At 44.4% G+C, this 16,873-nt stretch overlaps 1 protein-coding gene across 2 annotated transcripts in view; it reads left to right on the top strand.

Moving 5' to 3' along the window:
* The first annotated feature begins 677 nt into the window (after positions 1–677).
* The window catches only part of CLUAP1 (clusterin associated protein 1), a 191,009-nt gene continuing 174,813 nt past the window's right edge, over positions 678–16,873 (top strand). For both annotated transcript variants that reach the window (XM_065412434.1, XM_065412433.1), the window contains exons 1-4: positions 678–699; positions 2,931–3,042; positions 5,742–5,826; positions 15,010–15,189. In XM_065412434.1, coding sequence (XP_065268506.1) covers positions 678–699; positions 2,931–3,042; positions 5,742–5,826; positions 15,010–15,189 — 399 coding nt within the window. The remainder of the gene's footprint in view (positions 700–2,930; positions 3,043–5,741; positions 5,827–15,009; positions 15,190–16,873) is intronic.

Here is a 16,873-nt window from a genome sequence, read left to right as displayed (position 1 = left end):
TATGGCGGCAAGTCCTTCGCTCCGAGAGGGAGTGACGGCCCCGCCGCCGAATGTGCTGCCCCCCTCTTCATTGGCCGCCCTAGGCACCTGCTTGCTAGGCTGGTGCCTGGAGCCGGCCCTGCATGCAGGGCTGTCACCCTGGCGTCTTCACCTGCTGAAATTCACCCTAAGACACTGAGACAGGAAACAGAAAAAACTTGGCTCTGCAGAGTTGTCCTGGGCCAGGCTGGCCTCGCAGGAGCTGGACCAGATCTGGGAGCGTGCCCTGGGCTGCCGCCTTCGGGGATGGGCAGGACCTCTTGTCTCCTGCTGTTCCTGTGGGGAGTCTGGCTAGAGCCCCTTCGCACTGGGTGCGGGCACTGACTGAACAATCTCCTTCACAGCCAGAGAGTGGTACCGAGGAGCAAGTCACACCCGGGTCTTCCCCTCCTCTGCTTCTTTCTTACTCCCCTCCCCCCGCTAACTCGTACCCGTCCGTCCTTCAGCACCGACCATCGCCTGAGCCCTTCGCTTTCTCCCGTAGTTTGGGCCAGGCGCCCCGCCGTAGGGCGGTTGCCATAGGGACTGGCAGCGCGGCCTGGCGCAGAGGCGGGCTGTGCCCGGCGCGGCCCGGGAGTTGCTCTGTGGCTGTTCGCAAGGGCCGGAGACGGCGGTGGCGGTGGCGCCGCGGGGTCACCATGTCGTTCCGGGATCTCAGGAGTGAGGAAATCTCGCTCGGGCCCCAGGGGAGGGAGGGAGCCGCGACCGCGCGGGGGGCCATTGCTCCTGGTGCCCAGGCGCGGGGGGGTGGCCCGCGCGTCGTTATTCTGCGGTGTCAGCACAGCACACGCTTGCTGCCCCACTCGTGCCATGGCCACCCACCCGCCCCATCCCCACCCGCGTCATCTCCTTGCCATCGCCACACACCGCCCCATCCCCACCCACGTCATCTCCTTACCATCGCCACACACCGCCCCATCCCCACCCACGCCATCTCCTTGCCACCCCCACCCATGCCATCTCTTCACCATAGCCACACACCTGCCCCGTCACCCCATCACATCGCTACACCATCCTCATACGCCCGCCCCATCATCATGCCATCACCATCCACGCACCCCATTGCCACGCCATCACTGCACACCCACACCATTACCTCACCATTGCCATTCATGACTGCCCACCAGCCATCATTACACCAACACCACACACTCGCATTGCCCCATACCATCATTATACAGCTGTGCCATCACTACGCCATCGCCATACATCTGCACCGCTCCACACTGTCGTTATGTCCTCACTACACACCCATGCCATCACCACGCACTTGTGCCATCACCACATCTTGTTATGCCATTGCCACACACCCAAACTATCGCCACCGCATCATCCCGCCATTGCTGTACACCTGTGCCATCACCATGTCATCGTACTGCACCACCCCACACTGTCACCACACACTCACATTATCACATAGCATTATCATTCCTCATCATAGCTTCCTGACATCACATTGCTCCATTATACTGTATCTTGCCGTCATCAGGCTAAAGCTCATCTCCACCTGATGCAGCATTCTCTTCCTGTCTATTCTTGTTATGCTGTATCTTGTGACATGACATACCATTGTGTGGCATTGTTGTGCTCTCTCATGCTGTGATTGCACGATAGCCTGCTGTCACCACATAGTAGCAACACAGTACATTTTGGCATCTGAGCACCTCGCCCACTGAATTGGAGCATTGTTTTACAGTGTCATTCCTTTGTATTGCACTGTTATGGGGCATATTCAGATGGCATTGTGCTATCGTGCTATATCATAGGTTTATCACACACAGTTTTGTTTCATATCCTAATTCTGTCACATTGTGACATCATCATGTGTCTCGCAGCATGAAAATCTCACCATACTGCATCATAGTGACATCACGTAGCATCCTCACACTGTTTGCACTACTGCAACAAATTCTCATCTGTCAAAAAGTCACCACACCATAATTCCGCATCTGGCTGTGATGATATATTGTGGAGTCTATGTAGGCTCCAAATATGCAGGATATGTCACCCTGTGAAAATCGGATTGATCCTACAAAATATGGGACAGACAGTGAGTTCAAGCTGTTGTAGACACCCAGGTTGCAAAGGGTCTCTACTCATTCCCAGTATTTCTGGTTTTATACTGATTTTCTCGGGACAATGATCCCAGGACTTGTGAGGGCTGCTTTGCAGATACCTGTGGGTCTCACTGTCAGTTTTGGTCCCATATTTTGATGCACCATCGTGTTGCTGTAGGTTTACATTATGATACTGCTGGTACATGACCTTTTGTAGTGGCTGCTGTAATGTGCAGGAGTCTGGAGGAAACTTCTCCCTCTTTCCCTTATTGGGCATTGAACAACTGGTCAGGTGCATTGTATTTGGTTTTTTAAGCTTTTCTCTGAAACATCAGGTAATGCCCTCTATCGAAGGAAGGTATCGGCGTAGGTGGGCAAGTAGTTTCTTGTGTTACAATAGTCTTTACTTGAAGGAACTGCAGTATGTCTTTCTTTAGAGATGCTCAATGCCATTTCTTTGGGCAACTGGGAGGGTTTGCTGCAGGATGATGAAAGGCTTCCTTCCTGTGGTTGAGTGCTCCATCCACAGGAGCTGGGAGAGCATTGTTGTTATACATGACAATGGGGATGTTTGAAATCCTTAGTTGATTTTATTTTAACATTTCAGTTATTAGAAACATTTCTCATTTGAAAAGTCATCTTGTTTTTGCCTGTTAAAGATAATTTCCTGGTAAATTGGTATTAACTTTTTTCCTTGATCACTTCATGAATTCTATGTAGATTCAGTCTAGCACAGTGTGTATATTAGTAAACATAAACAGTGCGTTGTGGGACTTGAGCATCTTTGCTGACTATAGTGAAAAGAAAGAATTGTTTTTGTTGTTTGTCTTTCAGATTTTACTGAAATGATGAGGGCTCTGGGATATCCCCGACTCATCTCTATGGAGAATTTCCGCACTCCAAACTTCATGCTGGTTTCAGAGATGCTTCTTTGGCTATGCAAAAGGTTGGTGCTTTATTTCAGTGCAAGAAAAAATGTCAAGTCAGTTACTAGACCTGAAGTTGGAGAGCCATTTGGAGCTGATGTTTTGGAGTGGAGTTGTACTGAGTGGCTTAAAGAGGAACTTGGTGAAATTGAAGTTTAGTCATTTTGAGAGCGCTACTGTTCTGAGTGCTAGATAGGAACATATGGTAATTAAGTTGGTATTTTAAATATCAAGCTTGTGGCTTCAGTGGTCTCTGTGTGTCATGGATATAATAAACTGATATTTCCAGAGGAAAATAATGTAGATAAAGGGTAAACTAAAGGAATGGTACAAAAAATAAAGAGTGTATTCTCCTTGAGTCCCCTTCCCCATTCACCAGTGTGAATTTCCATATTCCTTAGATTCTGTAGCAAACATGGAGCATGAGGCTTGCATTGCAGGAGCTAAAGTCAGGCAGTGGAGGACTAACTGAGACTACCTTCAAACATAGTCTTCTCTAGAAGTATTCTTTGTAGAGTGAAGTGGGATCTTCTCCATCTCTCCCTTGGACTGAGTTCAGCCCCACTGGTTCTTTTAAAAACTATTCCTGCGACTAAGGCTTTGCCCAAACTTTACAGAACAGGCTCACACTTTAAAAAAAAGAGTCACAAATAATGTTCTACGTGTAAGAAGAGATCAGTGTTTGAAACGTGCAGTAATGGTTTTTCCTTAATTAATTCTGTTTCCTCTTACTTATTACATTGCCCACAATGAAAGGCAATGGAGAAGGAACCCATCAGGGAGCATGGGCCTGGTCTAGTACCATTTTAGTATAGCTTTATGTTGGTGTAATGCTATTGGCTTCAAACACTTGTGAAACTGCAATGGTGGATCAAGCTATGTGTGTGTGTGTGTGTGTGTGTGTGTGTATTTATAATACATTAATTATATCATCAATATCAAAAAGTACTAAAATGTTCCCTGTGTGTGTGTGTGTGTGTGTGTGTGTGTATGAAAAGAGAACATTTCTTACTTTTTCAATTAATGATACCTTACAATATCGCAATGGGCAGAAATTTAACAATGACCATTGTTGCTGCTTGCTTACTTTTTGCATTTCACTTGGTTTATGGTTAGTTTCAAGTAATTATAGCTTTCTGGCTATTGTGCACTAGCTCAATGCTGCAATTTTTGGGCTGCAAGTATTGTAGGACTGTTTAAAACTAATAAAAGAGTTTTGATTAAAACATTTATATTCATATCTGAGCTTGTGAAGCGTTAACAATGCTTCCCCTTCCCCCTAAGTTTGGTTTTTAAATTACTTGCCTTTTTCCCTTCAAATTTAAAAACAAAAGTAATGAATTGTCTCTTCATCTCTCCAAGAGATGGAGAACAGAGCAGTGAAAAAGACATTTCATTACACAAAAAGGTATTGTTTTTCAAAAAAGGTGTAAGAGTATTCATCCAATTAAGCTGAACAGTATAAAGTGCTTTCACGTGTATATTATAAGGTGATTGGAAGTACTCTGCTTTTAAGTGAAGTGCCGCATTTACATCCTAAGCAGCTAGGAAACTAACCAAATTGTACCAGGTACCCAATAAACCAGCTTTCCCTGGTTCCAGGAGTCTTATAACTGCATTGTAAGATAGAGAGGTTAATTTAGACTTCACTTGTTTTGAATTTCAAATGAGATTTTAAAGTGGAGGTTCTGTCTGGATATTAACGATCCCATGGCACTTTCCATAAAAGTTAGGAAGTAGGGGATTTCCCTAGTGTACTGGTATATAGTGTACTGTGGACCAGTTGGTTGGTAACCTCCACTCCAGAGGTGGCTGTGTTCTAGTGGTGCTGTTTGTAAAGATGCTATAAAATGTAAAATATTAATATATTATTAGTGAAGCAAAAAATTTTATTTTAGGGACAATATTAACTGTAAATCAGGGCCCTGTGTTTTTCTCTGTTTTGTGGCTAGAGACTTTGCTGCAGAACCCACTGATTGCTGTAAATATGCTCTAAAATCTAAACTTCCATGTAAAACATTTTCTAGTCTTGCAAAGATAACTCTTCAGTTTGGTTTATGTTTGGAAGTAATCTTCCTTAGTCTGCTTAAAATGATAGCTGTGAGACATCTCAACTGTCCTTGTTCATTTCAAAGGGGGTGTTTACTTTCATGGCGATATTTTAAATGGAAATGTTGTTGTTTTATTAACCATTTTACTGCTAATCATTTTAGCAGATCTCTGGAAGATTAGGGATGTTCAGTTAATCAAAGGCTTTTTTTTTTTTTAAGTCATAGTCAGATCTGATTAAGATGAGTTTGGTTTATCTGTGTGACTTGCAATTTGAAAAACTGACATAGTACAGTAAATAATCTCTCATTAGAAATATTCCATTGATTTAAAGCCTGAATCGAAGCTTTGAAATTGATTTGGGTGAGTCAGCTAGGTTTGGCTGTTCTTACAAACTAAGACAAAAGACAGCTTCAAAACCTGAATTTAACAACTTCTTTTGCAAAGATGGCTCAAGCTTTATGGTTTGTGCAATTTTTATGACATTCTAATTTATACATTCCAGATCCTAGACACTTAACTACTGTTTCTCCACCTGCATCAGGGGCTGAAAATTTGGTTTGCAGGATCTTTATGATGTCTGAATTTGCCACATAATTGTATTGGCTTTTACCTGTTTAATACTTCATGCATGTTGCTTTTCTGACTCAATTAATGTTCCCATCTGTAGATATGAACCTCAGACCGATGTTCCTTCTGATGTTGAGACAGAGCAGGACCGGGTTTTCTTCATTAAGGCAGTAGCTCAGTTTATGGTGAGTCTGCTTAAGCAAACTCATTTGGGGTTTGATCCAAAGCACACTGAAATCAAAAGGAATTTTTCTTTTGACTTCAGTGGGCTTTGGATCAGGCCTCTAATGCTTTTTCTTTTGACCCTCTCTGATTTTCCCCTGTAATATGTGGCTAAGTATGTATTATATTCCTGTACTTTCTGTTAGATTTCAAAACAGTTCCTATCATTTCTGTAATGTCTTGAAATGGCCAGATACAACCTATCATATTTAATTTTTAATAATGGAGATATCCCATCTCCTAGAACTGGAAGGGACCTTGAAAGGTCATCGAGTCCAGCCCCCTGCCTTCACTAGCAGGATCAAGAGCAAGACATCTTTGGTAGAGCTAAACTTGATATTCAGTGTAGAATCAAAAAACAATGAGAGCCAGAGAGAGAGATTTATTTGCAGTTGATATTTGAATAAATCTTAATTCAAGCAAAGGCCCTGATCCTGCAAAAACTTAAACACAGGTTTAACTTTTACATGATGTTAGTAGCCCCATTGCAGTCACTGGATGAAACTCAATGGAGGTGTTGCTATTGACGTGAATGAGGCCAGCCAGTGACTTGGATGAGACTGCTCACATCACGTAAAGTTAAGCATATGAGTAAGTCTTGGTAGGATTGGAGTTTTAACAACTACTTAGCTTTAAGCCCATAAAGCAATATTCATGTGCAACCTCCTATCCATTTTTCACACTTCAAAAAGCTAACATGCAAAAATCAAGTTTTCTTAACAAAAATGACAAAGTAGATTTTTGGATGTGCTCAGTAACAAATATGACCATCTCTCTCCTAACATTTTATGCCTGATTCTGTAGTAGGGTAACAACCTACATATCAAGAAAATAACAGAGCTCTGTGAAAAACACAGGGCCTAACGATGTTTTAGTTCTGGTCTAAAATCAATATTTGTATCTCAGCGTGATCCTGTTTTTGTTTATTGTCTGAATGCATACTTTTTATCAGATCAAATGCTTTGTGATTACTGCTTATTGGATACATATTGAAGGATATTAGACACTAAATAAGGGTTGTCTCTTAAAATATAAGATGCGCAGCCACTCTCTATAAGGACTGTACTGGAGTAACTGGACCAAATGATTTTTTTGAACACAGGGTTCTCCCCTGAAGTGTCATGGAATTCCAGAGGACCTGGCTGTCAAGCAATGTGCCGTGACCTTTTATTTGTCAGTAGATTAGGAGGTTTTTCCAACGGTACTTATCACCATAGTGTCTGAGTGTCTCACAAACATTTTGGGTGGTTCTGCAGGTAACCTTTATGCTACAACACAATCTCTCTTCCCTGCTTTGCTTCAGCAGAGTTCCCCTCTTTCCTTGTTGGGATCACACATCTTGCATTCAATTATGTTGTTGAAAGTGGATTGTAATGAGCATAAGCAGTGAGCAGTACCACCAGCAGTACAGTATAAAGACAGTAGCAATAGTATGTTGTATTTGGACTGGAAAAAACCCAACACAGGCAGGCCAGGTAAAAAGTTGCCATCTGAATTGCTCCCTTTTCCTCACTTTCTACATCCCCTATGGATGCATGACATTACTTCTCATTTTATTTTCCTTCCTGCTTGACTTGTTCTCAGACATAAAATAGGGTGCTATTTTAGTTATAGTGTATTTTTTTCATAGCTGCTTAGCCTATTTTTTTTTATTCCTTACAAGACACTCAGGAAGGAAGGCGTCTGCTGTAAATCATAATTAGGCTTGGAAGAATTAGATTTTTATTTTATAATTTCAGTGGATAATTTTGATGTTTGTAAGCATTTTTTCTGATTTTTATTTATTTAAATTTTCACAGTTGTGGAAAATTATGAGGGGGTCTGGCAGTAAGGGGGTAAGACAATAGTTAGTCAATGAAAGTAGATGTTGAGATTCAAAAAGGTAAAGCTTCATAACCATTAAGCCACAAACTGTCAACATCACATGTCAAAATACAAGAAAAATATCCTTAAATCAAACACTCAAGTTTTCAAGCAGCATTTTTCTTACTTTGCCTATCTGTACACTTTTATCGGGGGATGGGGTGTGCGCGCATGTGTGTATGTGTACACTGAAGAGAAGCTCTGTGTAAGCCTGAAAGCTTGTCTCTTTCACCAGTAGAAAATATTACCTCACCCACCTTGTCTCTACAGAGAATCGACATTTGCTGATAAATATCTAAGCCTAATCATAATAAGGAGCCCAGCAAAGTGACTATGAAAGAATTCTGGGGTAGATGCTTGGTCTTGCATCCCTTTTGAACAGGAATGGACACTCATGCTTTGTTGTGGTAGGAGCATCAGGGCACCAGTAAGTAGAGTTGCTGACTGAAAAACAAACATGGGGAAGTTGAGGGCATTATGAAAAGGTACCAGTGAAGGTATCAGTGAGATGTTGAGGGGCCCCTTCTGTAGTCAGTTAATATTCGTGTTTAGTTACCCTCTCCTCCCATCTGCTCTTCTCTGCCAGTATATTAAAGTTGTGCTGTGGAATCCACTATCTGTTTTAGTTTGGAGAACAGGATCGTTCACAAAGCTCTGTGCAATGGACTCACTGAGAAGGTCAAAGTAGTTTTTTTTATTGTCTGAAGATTGTGCAGAAGTGGTGTGAAGCCTTTACCCCTCCTGCCTGCCAGGCTACACTTCCTACGCTGGGCCTTCTGTGATTCAGCCCAGAATTGGACAGTATTAGGTCAGCTAGTCCATTTCCTCACACTCACTCAGGAGCAAAATTCCACAAAGTGCAGCTCACACCACAAACTACACTGCAGTTTCAGTCTGGAGCACTGAACCATGGTTATATCATGCGTAGGAATTTCAGCAAAGTGAATCTTGACCAGCTGTTCCAGCGCAACATTGAACTAAATAAGTGAGCTAAGCCTGAATGTTTAGAGCTTGGCCTTTCACTCAGTGGGGCTTGGTAAAAATGTGTTTCTGGGCTAAGGAGCGTGAACCACATGCTGGTCACCAATGGCTGCTAGTGTCTGTAGATATGGTGTTGGATGTCCTTAGCAGGGAATTGTACTGTGCTGGAGGTAAACATATTGAGAGAGTTGGAAGGAGTGTTATATTATATACCCCTGACTAAATCTTGGGGGTAGGGGTGGGGGGAGCGGTAGTCCTGGGAGTGCTGCGGGTGCTTGGGAGGGGGGGGATGGCCCGGGGGCGCCACGGGTGCTCTGTGGGGGGCAGCCCGGGACTCCCGCTGGTGCTGTGGGGGGAGTGGAGGCAGTGGCGTGTGGCCCAGGACTGCTGCTGGTGCTCGGAGAGGGGTTGGCGTGGCTGGCAGGCTCCTTACCTGGCTCCTTGTGGTTCCCCGGAAGCGGTGACATGTCCCTCCCTCAGCTCCTAGGCAGAGGTGCAGCCATATAGCTCCGCGTGTTGCCTCCGCCCCAAGTGCCGGCTCCATAGCTCCCATTGGCTGGGAACCGTGGAGCTGGTGTTCAGGGCAGAGGCAGGGTGCGGAGCCATCTGGAGGTAAGGGAAGGACATGTCACCGCTTACAGGGAGCCTCTGAGGTAAGCGCCGCCCAGAACCCTCACCCCCTCCCGTGCCCCAATACCCAGCCCTGAGCCCCCTCCCAAACCCAAACTCCTGCTGCTGCTCTGGGAGGGGGGCATGGTGGCCCAAGAGTGCCCCAGCAGCGGCTGGTGCAGCTGGCCTGGCTGCTGCAGAAGTCAGGGAGGTTCTGGAATGTCATGGAATCCGTGACTTCCGTGACCTCTGTGACAAACTCGCAGCCTTACATATGGATAATTAGTTCTCAGTTCTTAATTCTACTGAGTGCAGAATGTGTAACCTTTCCATATCTTACAGTTCTAAGCCCTGGAGCATCATTAGAGGTGAAGAACAACCATAGATCCAGCAGTTTTAAGTTCCTTTTCTGAGCCTAGTACAATTTGGAAAGAGAAGGGTGAAATCAGAAATCATTTTAATAATATGCTTTTCAGACCATTCTTCATATCAGTGTATCACAGCTACCCCCGATACTTCATATCAGTGTATCCCTAAAGGCTTTACACAATAATAATACAGACTTTACAGGGGTTGAAATAAGAGTGGCTAAATAACCCCATGGCTAAAAGTCTGCAATTCATTTTACAGGGTAATAAAGGAATTATTGCGGTTCTTCAATAAACAGACTCTCTGCTCAGGTGTTTCCTCTACTTCTTAGAATGGGAAAGACTTGAAGATGTTTCTTCAGTAATTCCTGTTGTGCATGGGACACACAATTATCTTCGCCAATAGCTAATAACCTCTAGCATCTATAATTAGATGGAAGATTTATATGGAGACAAATGTACCTAACTCCATTAAAGAAGAATATCAGAAATCATTAATCATCATAAAAATGTAACTAGAGCAAATCCTTTCCAGACTAAGCAGAATAACTGTATGATTTCTCTATTGTGGTGTTTGATTACATTCTACTTTATTTAAATTCTGTTAGTGGTTCTGTTCTATACCCCTACTCTCCTAACTTGTTAATTCAGCCTTTCCATCTGAGCTAATGATTTTTTTTTTTTAATTCTGCTGTGTGCAACCCTCTGCCATATGGGGGAATCTGACTTCAGCTCTTTGTGGTCCGTTTCTCAGCCTTTTGATCTAGTAGTGAATGACTAGAGCAGGGGTGGGCAAACTTTTTGGGCCGAGGGCCACATCTGGGTGGGGAAATTGTATGCAGGGCTGGGGCAGGGGGTTGGGGTGCAGGAGGGAGTGCTGGGTGTGGGTGCGGGGTGTAGGAAGGGGCTCAGGGCAAGGGATTGGGGCAGAGGAGGGGTGCAGGGTGTATGAGGGGGCTCAGGGAAGGGGGTTGGGGTGCAGAAGGGGTTTGGAGTGCAGGAGGAGGCTCAGGGCAGGGGTGCAGGATGCGGCAGGGGACTCAGGGAAGGGGGTTGGGGTGCAGGAGGGGTGTGGAGTGCAGGAGGGGGCTCAGGGCAGGGGTGCAGGAAGGGTGCGGGTTGAAGCGGGGGCTCAGGGCAGGGGGTTGGGGTGCAGGAGGGGTGTGGGGTGTGGCAGGGGGCTCAGGGTTGGGGTGCACAGGGGTGCAGGGTGCAGCAGGGAGCTCAGGGCAGGGGGTTGGGCTGCAGGGGATGCGGGATGTACGAGGGGGCTCAGGGCAGGGAGTTGGGGTGCAGGCAGGGGGCTTAGGGCAGGGAGTTGGGGGGCGGGGTGCAGGAGGAGTTTGAGCTCCGGCCCGGCACCGCTTACCTAAAGCAGCTCCGGGGTGGCAGCGGCACGCACCTGGGCCAGGGCAGGCTCCCTGCCTGCCTGCCCTGTCCCCGGCCCTGTGTCGCTTCAGGAAGCGCTGCGGCCCCTGGGGGACAAGGGGAGGAGGGCTCCGCGTGCGCTGCTCTTGCCGCAGCTCCAGGTACCTCCCCCGAAGCTCCCATTGGCCAGGGTTCCCCATTCCCGGCCAATGGGAGCTGCAGGGGGCGGTGCCTGAAGGCGAGAGCAACGCACGTGGAGCCCTCTGCCCCCCCCCCCCCCGCCTGAGGGCCGCTTCTGAGACGGCACGGGGCCCGCGGTGCCACAGGAGGCAATCCCGCGGGCCAGATCCAAAGCCCTGAGGGGCCGGATCTGGCCTGCGGGCCGTAGTTTGCCCACCCCTGGACTAGAGTCTCTCTAGTGACTATGTCTGTAGATTGAGTCGACAATATTGATTCTGCCTGAAGAGATCCAAATCTACTACTAAATATGGGAAAATTGATACTTTTGATTTAACCAATATTCTATTCTATGTTTGTCATTTAAACAGAGCATAGTGATGCCAATGCACAAATGGGCTGAAGAGACAAGCTTTTTTTAACTTGCCATAAGTTGTCTTACACATTAAGGCCTGGAGAAAAATAATGTTTTGGCCTTACATAGTTTTGCTCTGTGTGTCTCCATTGCCCTGCACTTTAAGCAGGTGAATCTTTCCTTCCACTCCAATCTCCACATAGGGGTAGAAGGCTCAAATCCAATCACACAGATGTGGACCCATTTTACAGAAGGGAGGACAAATTTGGGGAGGCCACACAATAGTTTTCACCATTTGTGTAGCACAGTTCCATCCATCTTAGTACACGTGGGGGCTTTGGAGTATGCAGATCCACTAGCTCACCTGACTCCCTGGGGTGGGAGGTTCTTAGCAACTGCAGTAATGTCAAGGAAGCAGCACCACTGCTGCTTTGTGGCTTGGGGGAAGAGTATTCCATCCCCAGCCTGTGAACCTGTTTACTAGGGCTTTGTATTGAGTCCAGAATTTGGCCCAAAAAGAATATGAAAGCACATTTTAAAACCCTAACCCAACCTCTTGTCTATCTACCCCGCTTTGTGGTGGTTTTCGTTCTGCTTTTGTCTTAATTGCATGTGACTGAACTTAAACATATACAGTAAGTTCTTAGAAAAAATGGAGACGTTATGTAATGGTGCTGTGAAGCCATTTTTGTGCCTTTTTTAAACTAGTGGATCAGGAAAAGCTGTTGATCTGTTTGCCGATGATTTTGTTATTTCAGTCATATGTTTTCCTGTCCACATGGGCTGAGAACACGTGTGTGTGTGTGTGTGTGTGTGTGTGTGTGTGTGTGTGTGAGAGAGAGAGAGAGAGAGAGAGAGAGAGAGAGAACAGTCGCCAAGTGGAAAATACATTTTTTCCTTTTACTAGACATTGATTTCCTCTCCCCCCCCCCGTGTTTTGAGTGAACTGAAATTGGAATTCCCGTCCATAACAATGCTCTTTGTAATGTGGTGCTCTAACTTCCCTTGTGGAATAGGTGTTAAAGGGACACTGTCAACTTAATAATCACACTTCTGTCTGAAAATTTTATACCTGCTGTTATTATGATTAACTCCTAAGATTCCTGCAGCTGAAAGAAACTGAAGGGGAAAACCATCTAGGTTTTTTTGCTTTTCTTACTAGTGCATTTGAGGATACTCTGACCAGTGATTTTTTGCTACTCTAATTGGGTGAACACCCAACATTGAAGGCACTAAAAATCCTTCTGGAAACCTTGGCCTCATTTGTCAGCCATTTTCACAGTTTCCCTTGCAAAGTCAGTCTGTCAGTTTCCTCTCTTCTTTTTGTGGGCCTTTCACACAGTAACAGGGTGAGGGAAACATAAAATAAAAAAATCTGATTGCAAAGCCACAAAAATTGGCAGGGCACTCTAGCAGGTCTGGGGCCTGAAAATGCTTTTTAAAAAATTGACTAGATTTCAAGTTGATGCTCTTCCTTTAAGAGCTGGGGCAGAGTGCAAACACTGGATTCAATCCAGCAATCCATTCCCAGGAAAGATTCCCTTTACTTTCAAAGGGCATTTTGCCTAAGTGAGGATTGTGTAGTGAGGCCTGGTACAGGTCCAACTAAAACCGTAGCACTTTAAAAAATTGGAAATAAAATGTTAAGTTTAAAAAAAATAAAATAAACATTTGAACAATTTCGTACTTGTTGCCCATTGGATTTTACCTGTGGTAAGTTCAATTTGGGATATAAAAATCACATAAAAGATTGGTACATGCTTCAGCACACCTAGCTTAGGGCCTAATGGTGAAAGTGAAGTTTAATACCCATGGATGCTTGTTAGGCTTGGATGGGAAACCTCTTTCTACCACCTAGTATTCTTAAAGGAGGTAAATTTTGATTGCAGTCCAGATGCAAAGAGAGAAGAATCTTAAGCCATTTAGCTATTTACAGTTTGTTGATTTTTATTTCTCAGGAGAAACAAAGTTTTAGCTAATAATGGCTTTTTGTTGGGTTAGCAAGAGTGAATGGCAGTTTTGCACCAACTCAACCTGTCTGTGAGTCTGTAACATCATCCCAGAGGAAATTCCAAGAATTAAGTATATCTCCTTCTCTGTGCCACTGGAGTGCTATTTCCTAAGGCACTGCATCACTTCAGTTTTGGTGTTTTGAAATAAAGATTGTGACAAAGTTCCTCCTCTGTCTTGGTGGGTCCTGCGCTTATTGGCGGATTTTCTTGCCTCAGAGATTCACCATATGGGTTGGGGAACAGCCCAGAGACCTTCCCCTCTGGGAGAACCCACAGTCCAGGTCAATTGGGAGGTTTGGGGGGAACCCGGGCCCACCCTCTACTCCGGGTTCCAGCCCAGGGCCCTGTAGACTGCAGCTGTCTATAGTGCCTCCTGTAACAGCTGCATGATAGCTACAACTCCCTGGGCTACTTCCCCATGGCCTCCTCCAAACACCTTCCTTATTCTCATCACAGGACCTTCCTCCTGGTGTCTGATAACGCTTGTGCGCCTCAGTCCTCCAGCAGCTCACTCTCAGCTCCTTGCGTCTCTTGCTCCCAGCTCCTCACACTTGCACCACAAACTGAAGTGAGCTCCTTTTAAAACCCAGATGCCCTGATTAGCCTGCCTTAATTGATTCTAGCAGCTTCTTCTTAATTGGCTCCAGATGTCCTAATTAGCCTGCCTGCCTTAACTGGTTCTAGCAGGTTCCTGATTACTCTAGTGCAGCCCCTTCTCTGATCACTCAGGGAACAGAAAACTATTCACCCAGTGACCAGTATATTTGCCCTCTACCAGACTCCTGTACCCCGCTGGTCTGGGTCTGTCACAAGATCAAAGGTATATAAATCCATTATTTGAATCTTGTAGTTTATTTCCATACCTGTCTGTATGCATATCTGTGCATGTAGGGGGATAGAGGAGAAAGGGACACAAATTATTCCCTCTTTTGATATTAATAAATTTAAGAGAGAAACTATCAATCTGAAAAAAAAACCTGTTGGAAGAGGAGACATTTTATTAGGGTAATTGATCTAATTACAGTAATTCACTGAGGCTGAAATTCATCTCCGTGCAGAGGGTCAGCACCAGGCCTATGCACTTAAGTCCCAGTTAAGTTTACCGGAGATGTAAGTGGTACATAGGATTTTTGCTGGCCCTCTGCACAGGGGTGACTTTCACCCTGAGAGAATTAGTGGATGATTTGAGCTTTTTCATTTTTATAAGTGTCCAGAAATGTTATGACTCTCAAAAGGTGTATGTATGTCATCCTTGTTTGAAAAATCCCATGTTCCTGAGCTGAAAGTTTCAATTATGTATAGACGAGCATGATGATACCAAAATAAATACTTTTAAGAAAATGTTTGACTAGGGAATTGACAATCTATTCTCTATAATGGATTGAAATATTTCTTTGTGTCTTCTTCCAACAGGCTACCAAAGCTCATATAAAGCTCAACACAAAAAAGCTTTACCAAGCAGACGGCTATGCAGTGAAGGAGCTGTTAAAAATAACTTCTGTTCTTTACAATGCCATGAAAACTAAAGGAATGGAGACCACCTCAGTGTCCGAGGAAGAAAGCAGCAAATTCAAATTTGACCTTGGCTCAAAAGTAAGGAAAATAAGATTCTTTTTTTTTTTTTTTTTTTGTAGTCATGGAAACCAAATCCATTTGCCTCATAAGCCTACGCACAGAATGTATGCATTAGTACATTCTTTTCAAACTCTCCCTTCCTAAATTTACCTGCTGTGACACATTTGGTCCCTATCTAATCCCAAGAAAAACTTGGCTCATAATGGTATTGAAGTTTAGTACAGAATTGGTCATCTCTGCTTTGGAGCAGGACTGGAATAGTAGGGAGCGTGGCAGGGCAGAATTGAAGTGATTTGGCATAATTGTGTTGGAGAAGCATGGGGAGTACTCACTGCAATATGGGCCTGAACCAGTGCCTGTTGAAGTCAGTCGGAGTCTTTCCCTTGAATTTATTGGGCAGTGCATCAGGACCTATAGAAGCATTTAAAATAGAAATTGCTCCACAAATACCAAGGAAAAACAGAACACAGATACTCTCTGAATAGGAGAAGTCCTATCAATGTATTTGTTTATGATGAAGGAATAATACTTTTCTTTTAAAAGTGGCAATGATTATGCTACATTAATGTGTCAGGTGATATTATAGAATTTTCTTTAAGAAACTTCTCCCTATCTTGGAGTAGCCTGTTGTGTGCTTCCTGTGTTAATATTGTAATAATAGAGCAAATTTGTAGGCCCAAACTTGAAAAGTGAGTGAAAGTTTATAAAATGTCATGATAGCCAATAACAACAAATGTTGATGGGAAAAGGTAAACAAGTGAGAGAGACTGAATTAGTCCAAAAAAGACCTATTAATATAACTCAAGGACTATTAAAATCAGGCCTGAGAAGCAAGAGAAGCATGGGATTGGAAATCAATTAACCCAGATTGGTGTGTTGCAAATTAGGCCTAATAGGTGGACAAAACGATGAGAGGATGGGCTATTCCACCTGTCACTCCCTTTTGGGGTCTCTAAAAGAAAAGACTTTGGGGGGGGGGGAAATCAAGAAGAAGCTGTCTGCCAACAGTGGCTACAGTGAGCTTTCACCTCCCATCTCTTGGTGCCTTGTGAGCTTTACCATCATGGCTGTCACCTCCCATCTCCTGGCACCTCAGGATCTACCATAACGCTGTTGGGCCTTTGTTGGCCTGATCCTGAAAGATGTCCTGAGCAGACTGGGTCAGAGAGAGGGACCCAGATGATGTAGCCACCTCCACCGACTTTGGCTAAATCCCAAATACCACCTGAGATGTGAGTCTTTATCACCTTCCCCCCCCTTGTGTGTCCGTTTCCTTCCCACCCTTATTTCTTTTCTTTCCTATCTCTCTCCTTTTGCCTACTGTTTAATAAGAGTCTGGCTTAGCCAGCCAAGACTGCATCTTTTGCAGCACTGTTGTGAGTCTGGTACTAAAAAGGCAGATAAAAGTAGTGCCCTCAACCACCTGAGCCAGGTCTTGGAGTGGCTGATAAAACCGTGTGCTGTCTGTTTGTTTTTTTTTTTTTTTTTCCAGCAGTAAGATTGCAAGTGAAAGTCAACACCAGAGAAGGAAAGTGCATTTTCTGTCTTTGCTGTTCTCTTTCATCTTGTGTGTGTTTGTCTTATGCCTTTTAGAAATGGGATTGGACTTCAACTACAAGAACTCAAGCTCATCTTAACATTTTCTTTTCCCCAAAAAGGAACTATTATCGTCTTTAATAACAACAAAACACTGTCAAATGGG

Source organism: Emys orbicularis, chromosome 10, assembly GCF_028017835.1.
Source record: "Emys orbicularis isolate rEmyOrb1 chromosome 10, rEmyOrb1.hap1, whole genome shotgun sequence".
Classification (NCBI taxonomy): Eukaryota; Metazoa; Chordata; order Testudines; family Emydidae; genus Emys; species Emys orbicularis.
Note: the sequence above shows the minus strand (reverse complement) of the source record. Positions and strands in the feature narration are given on the sequence as shown.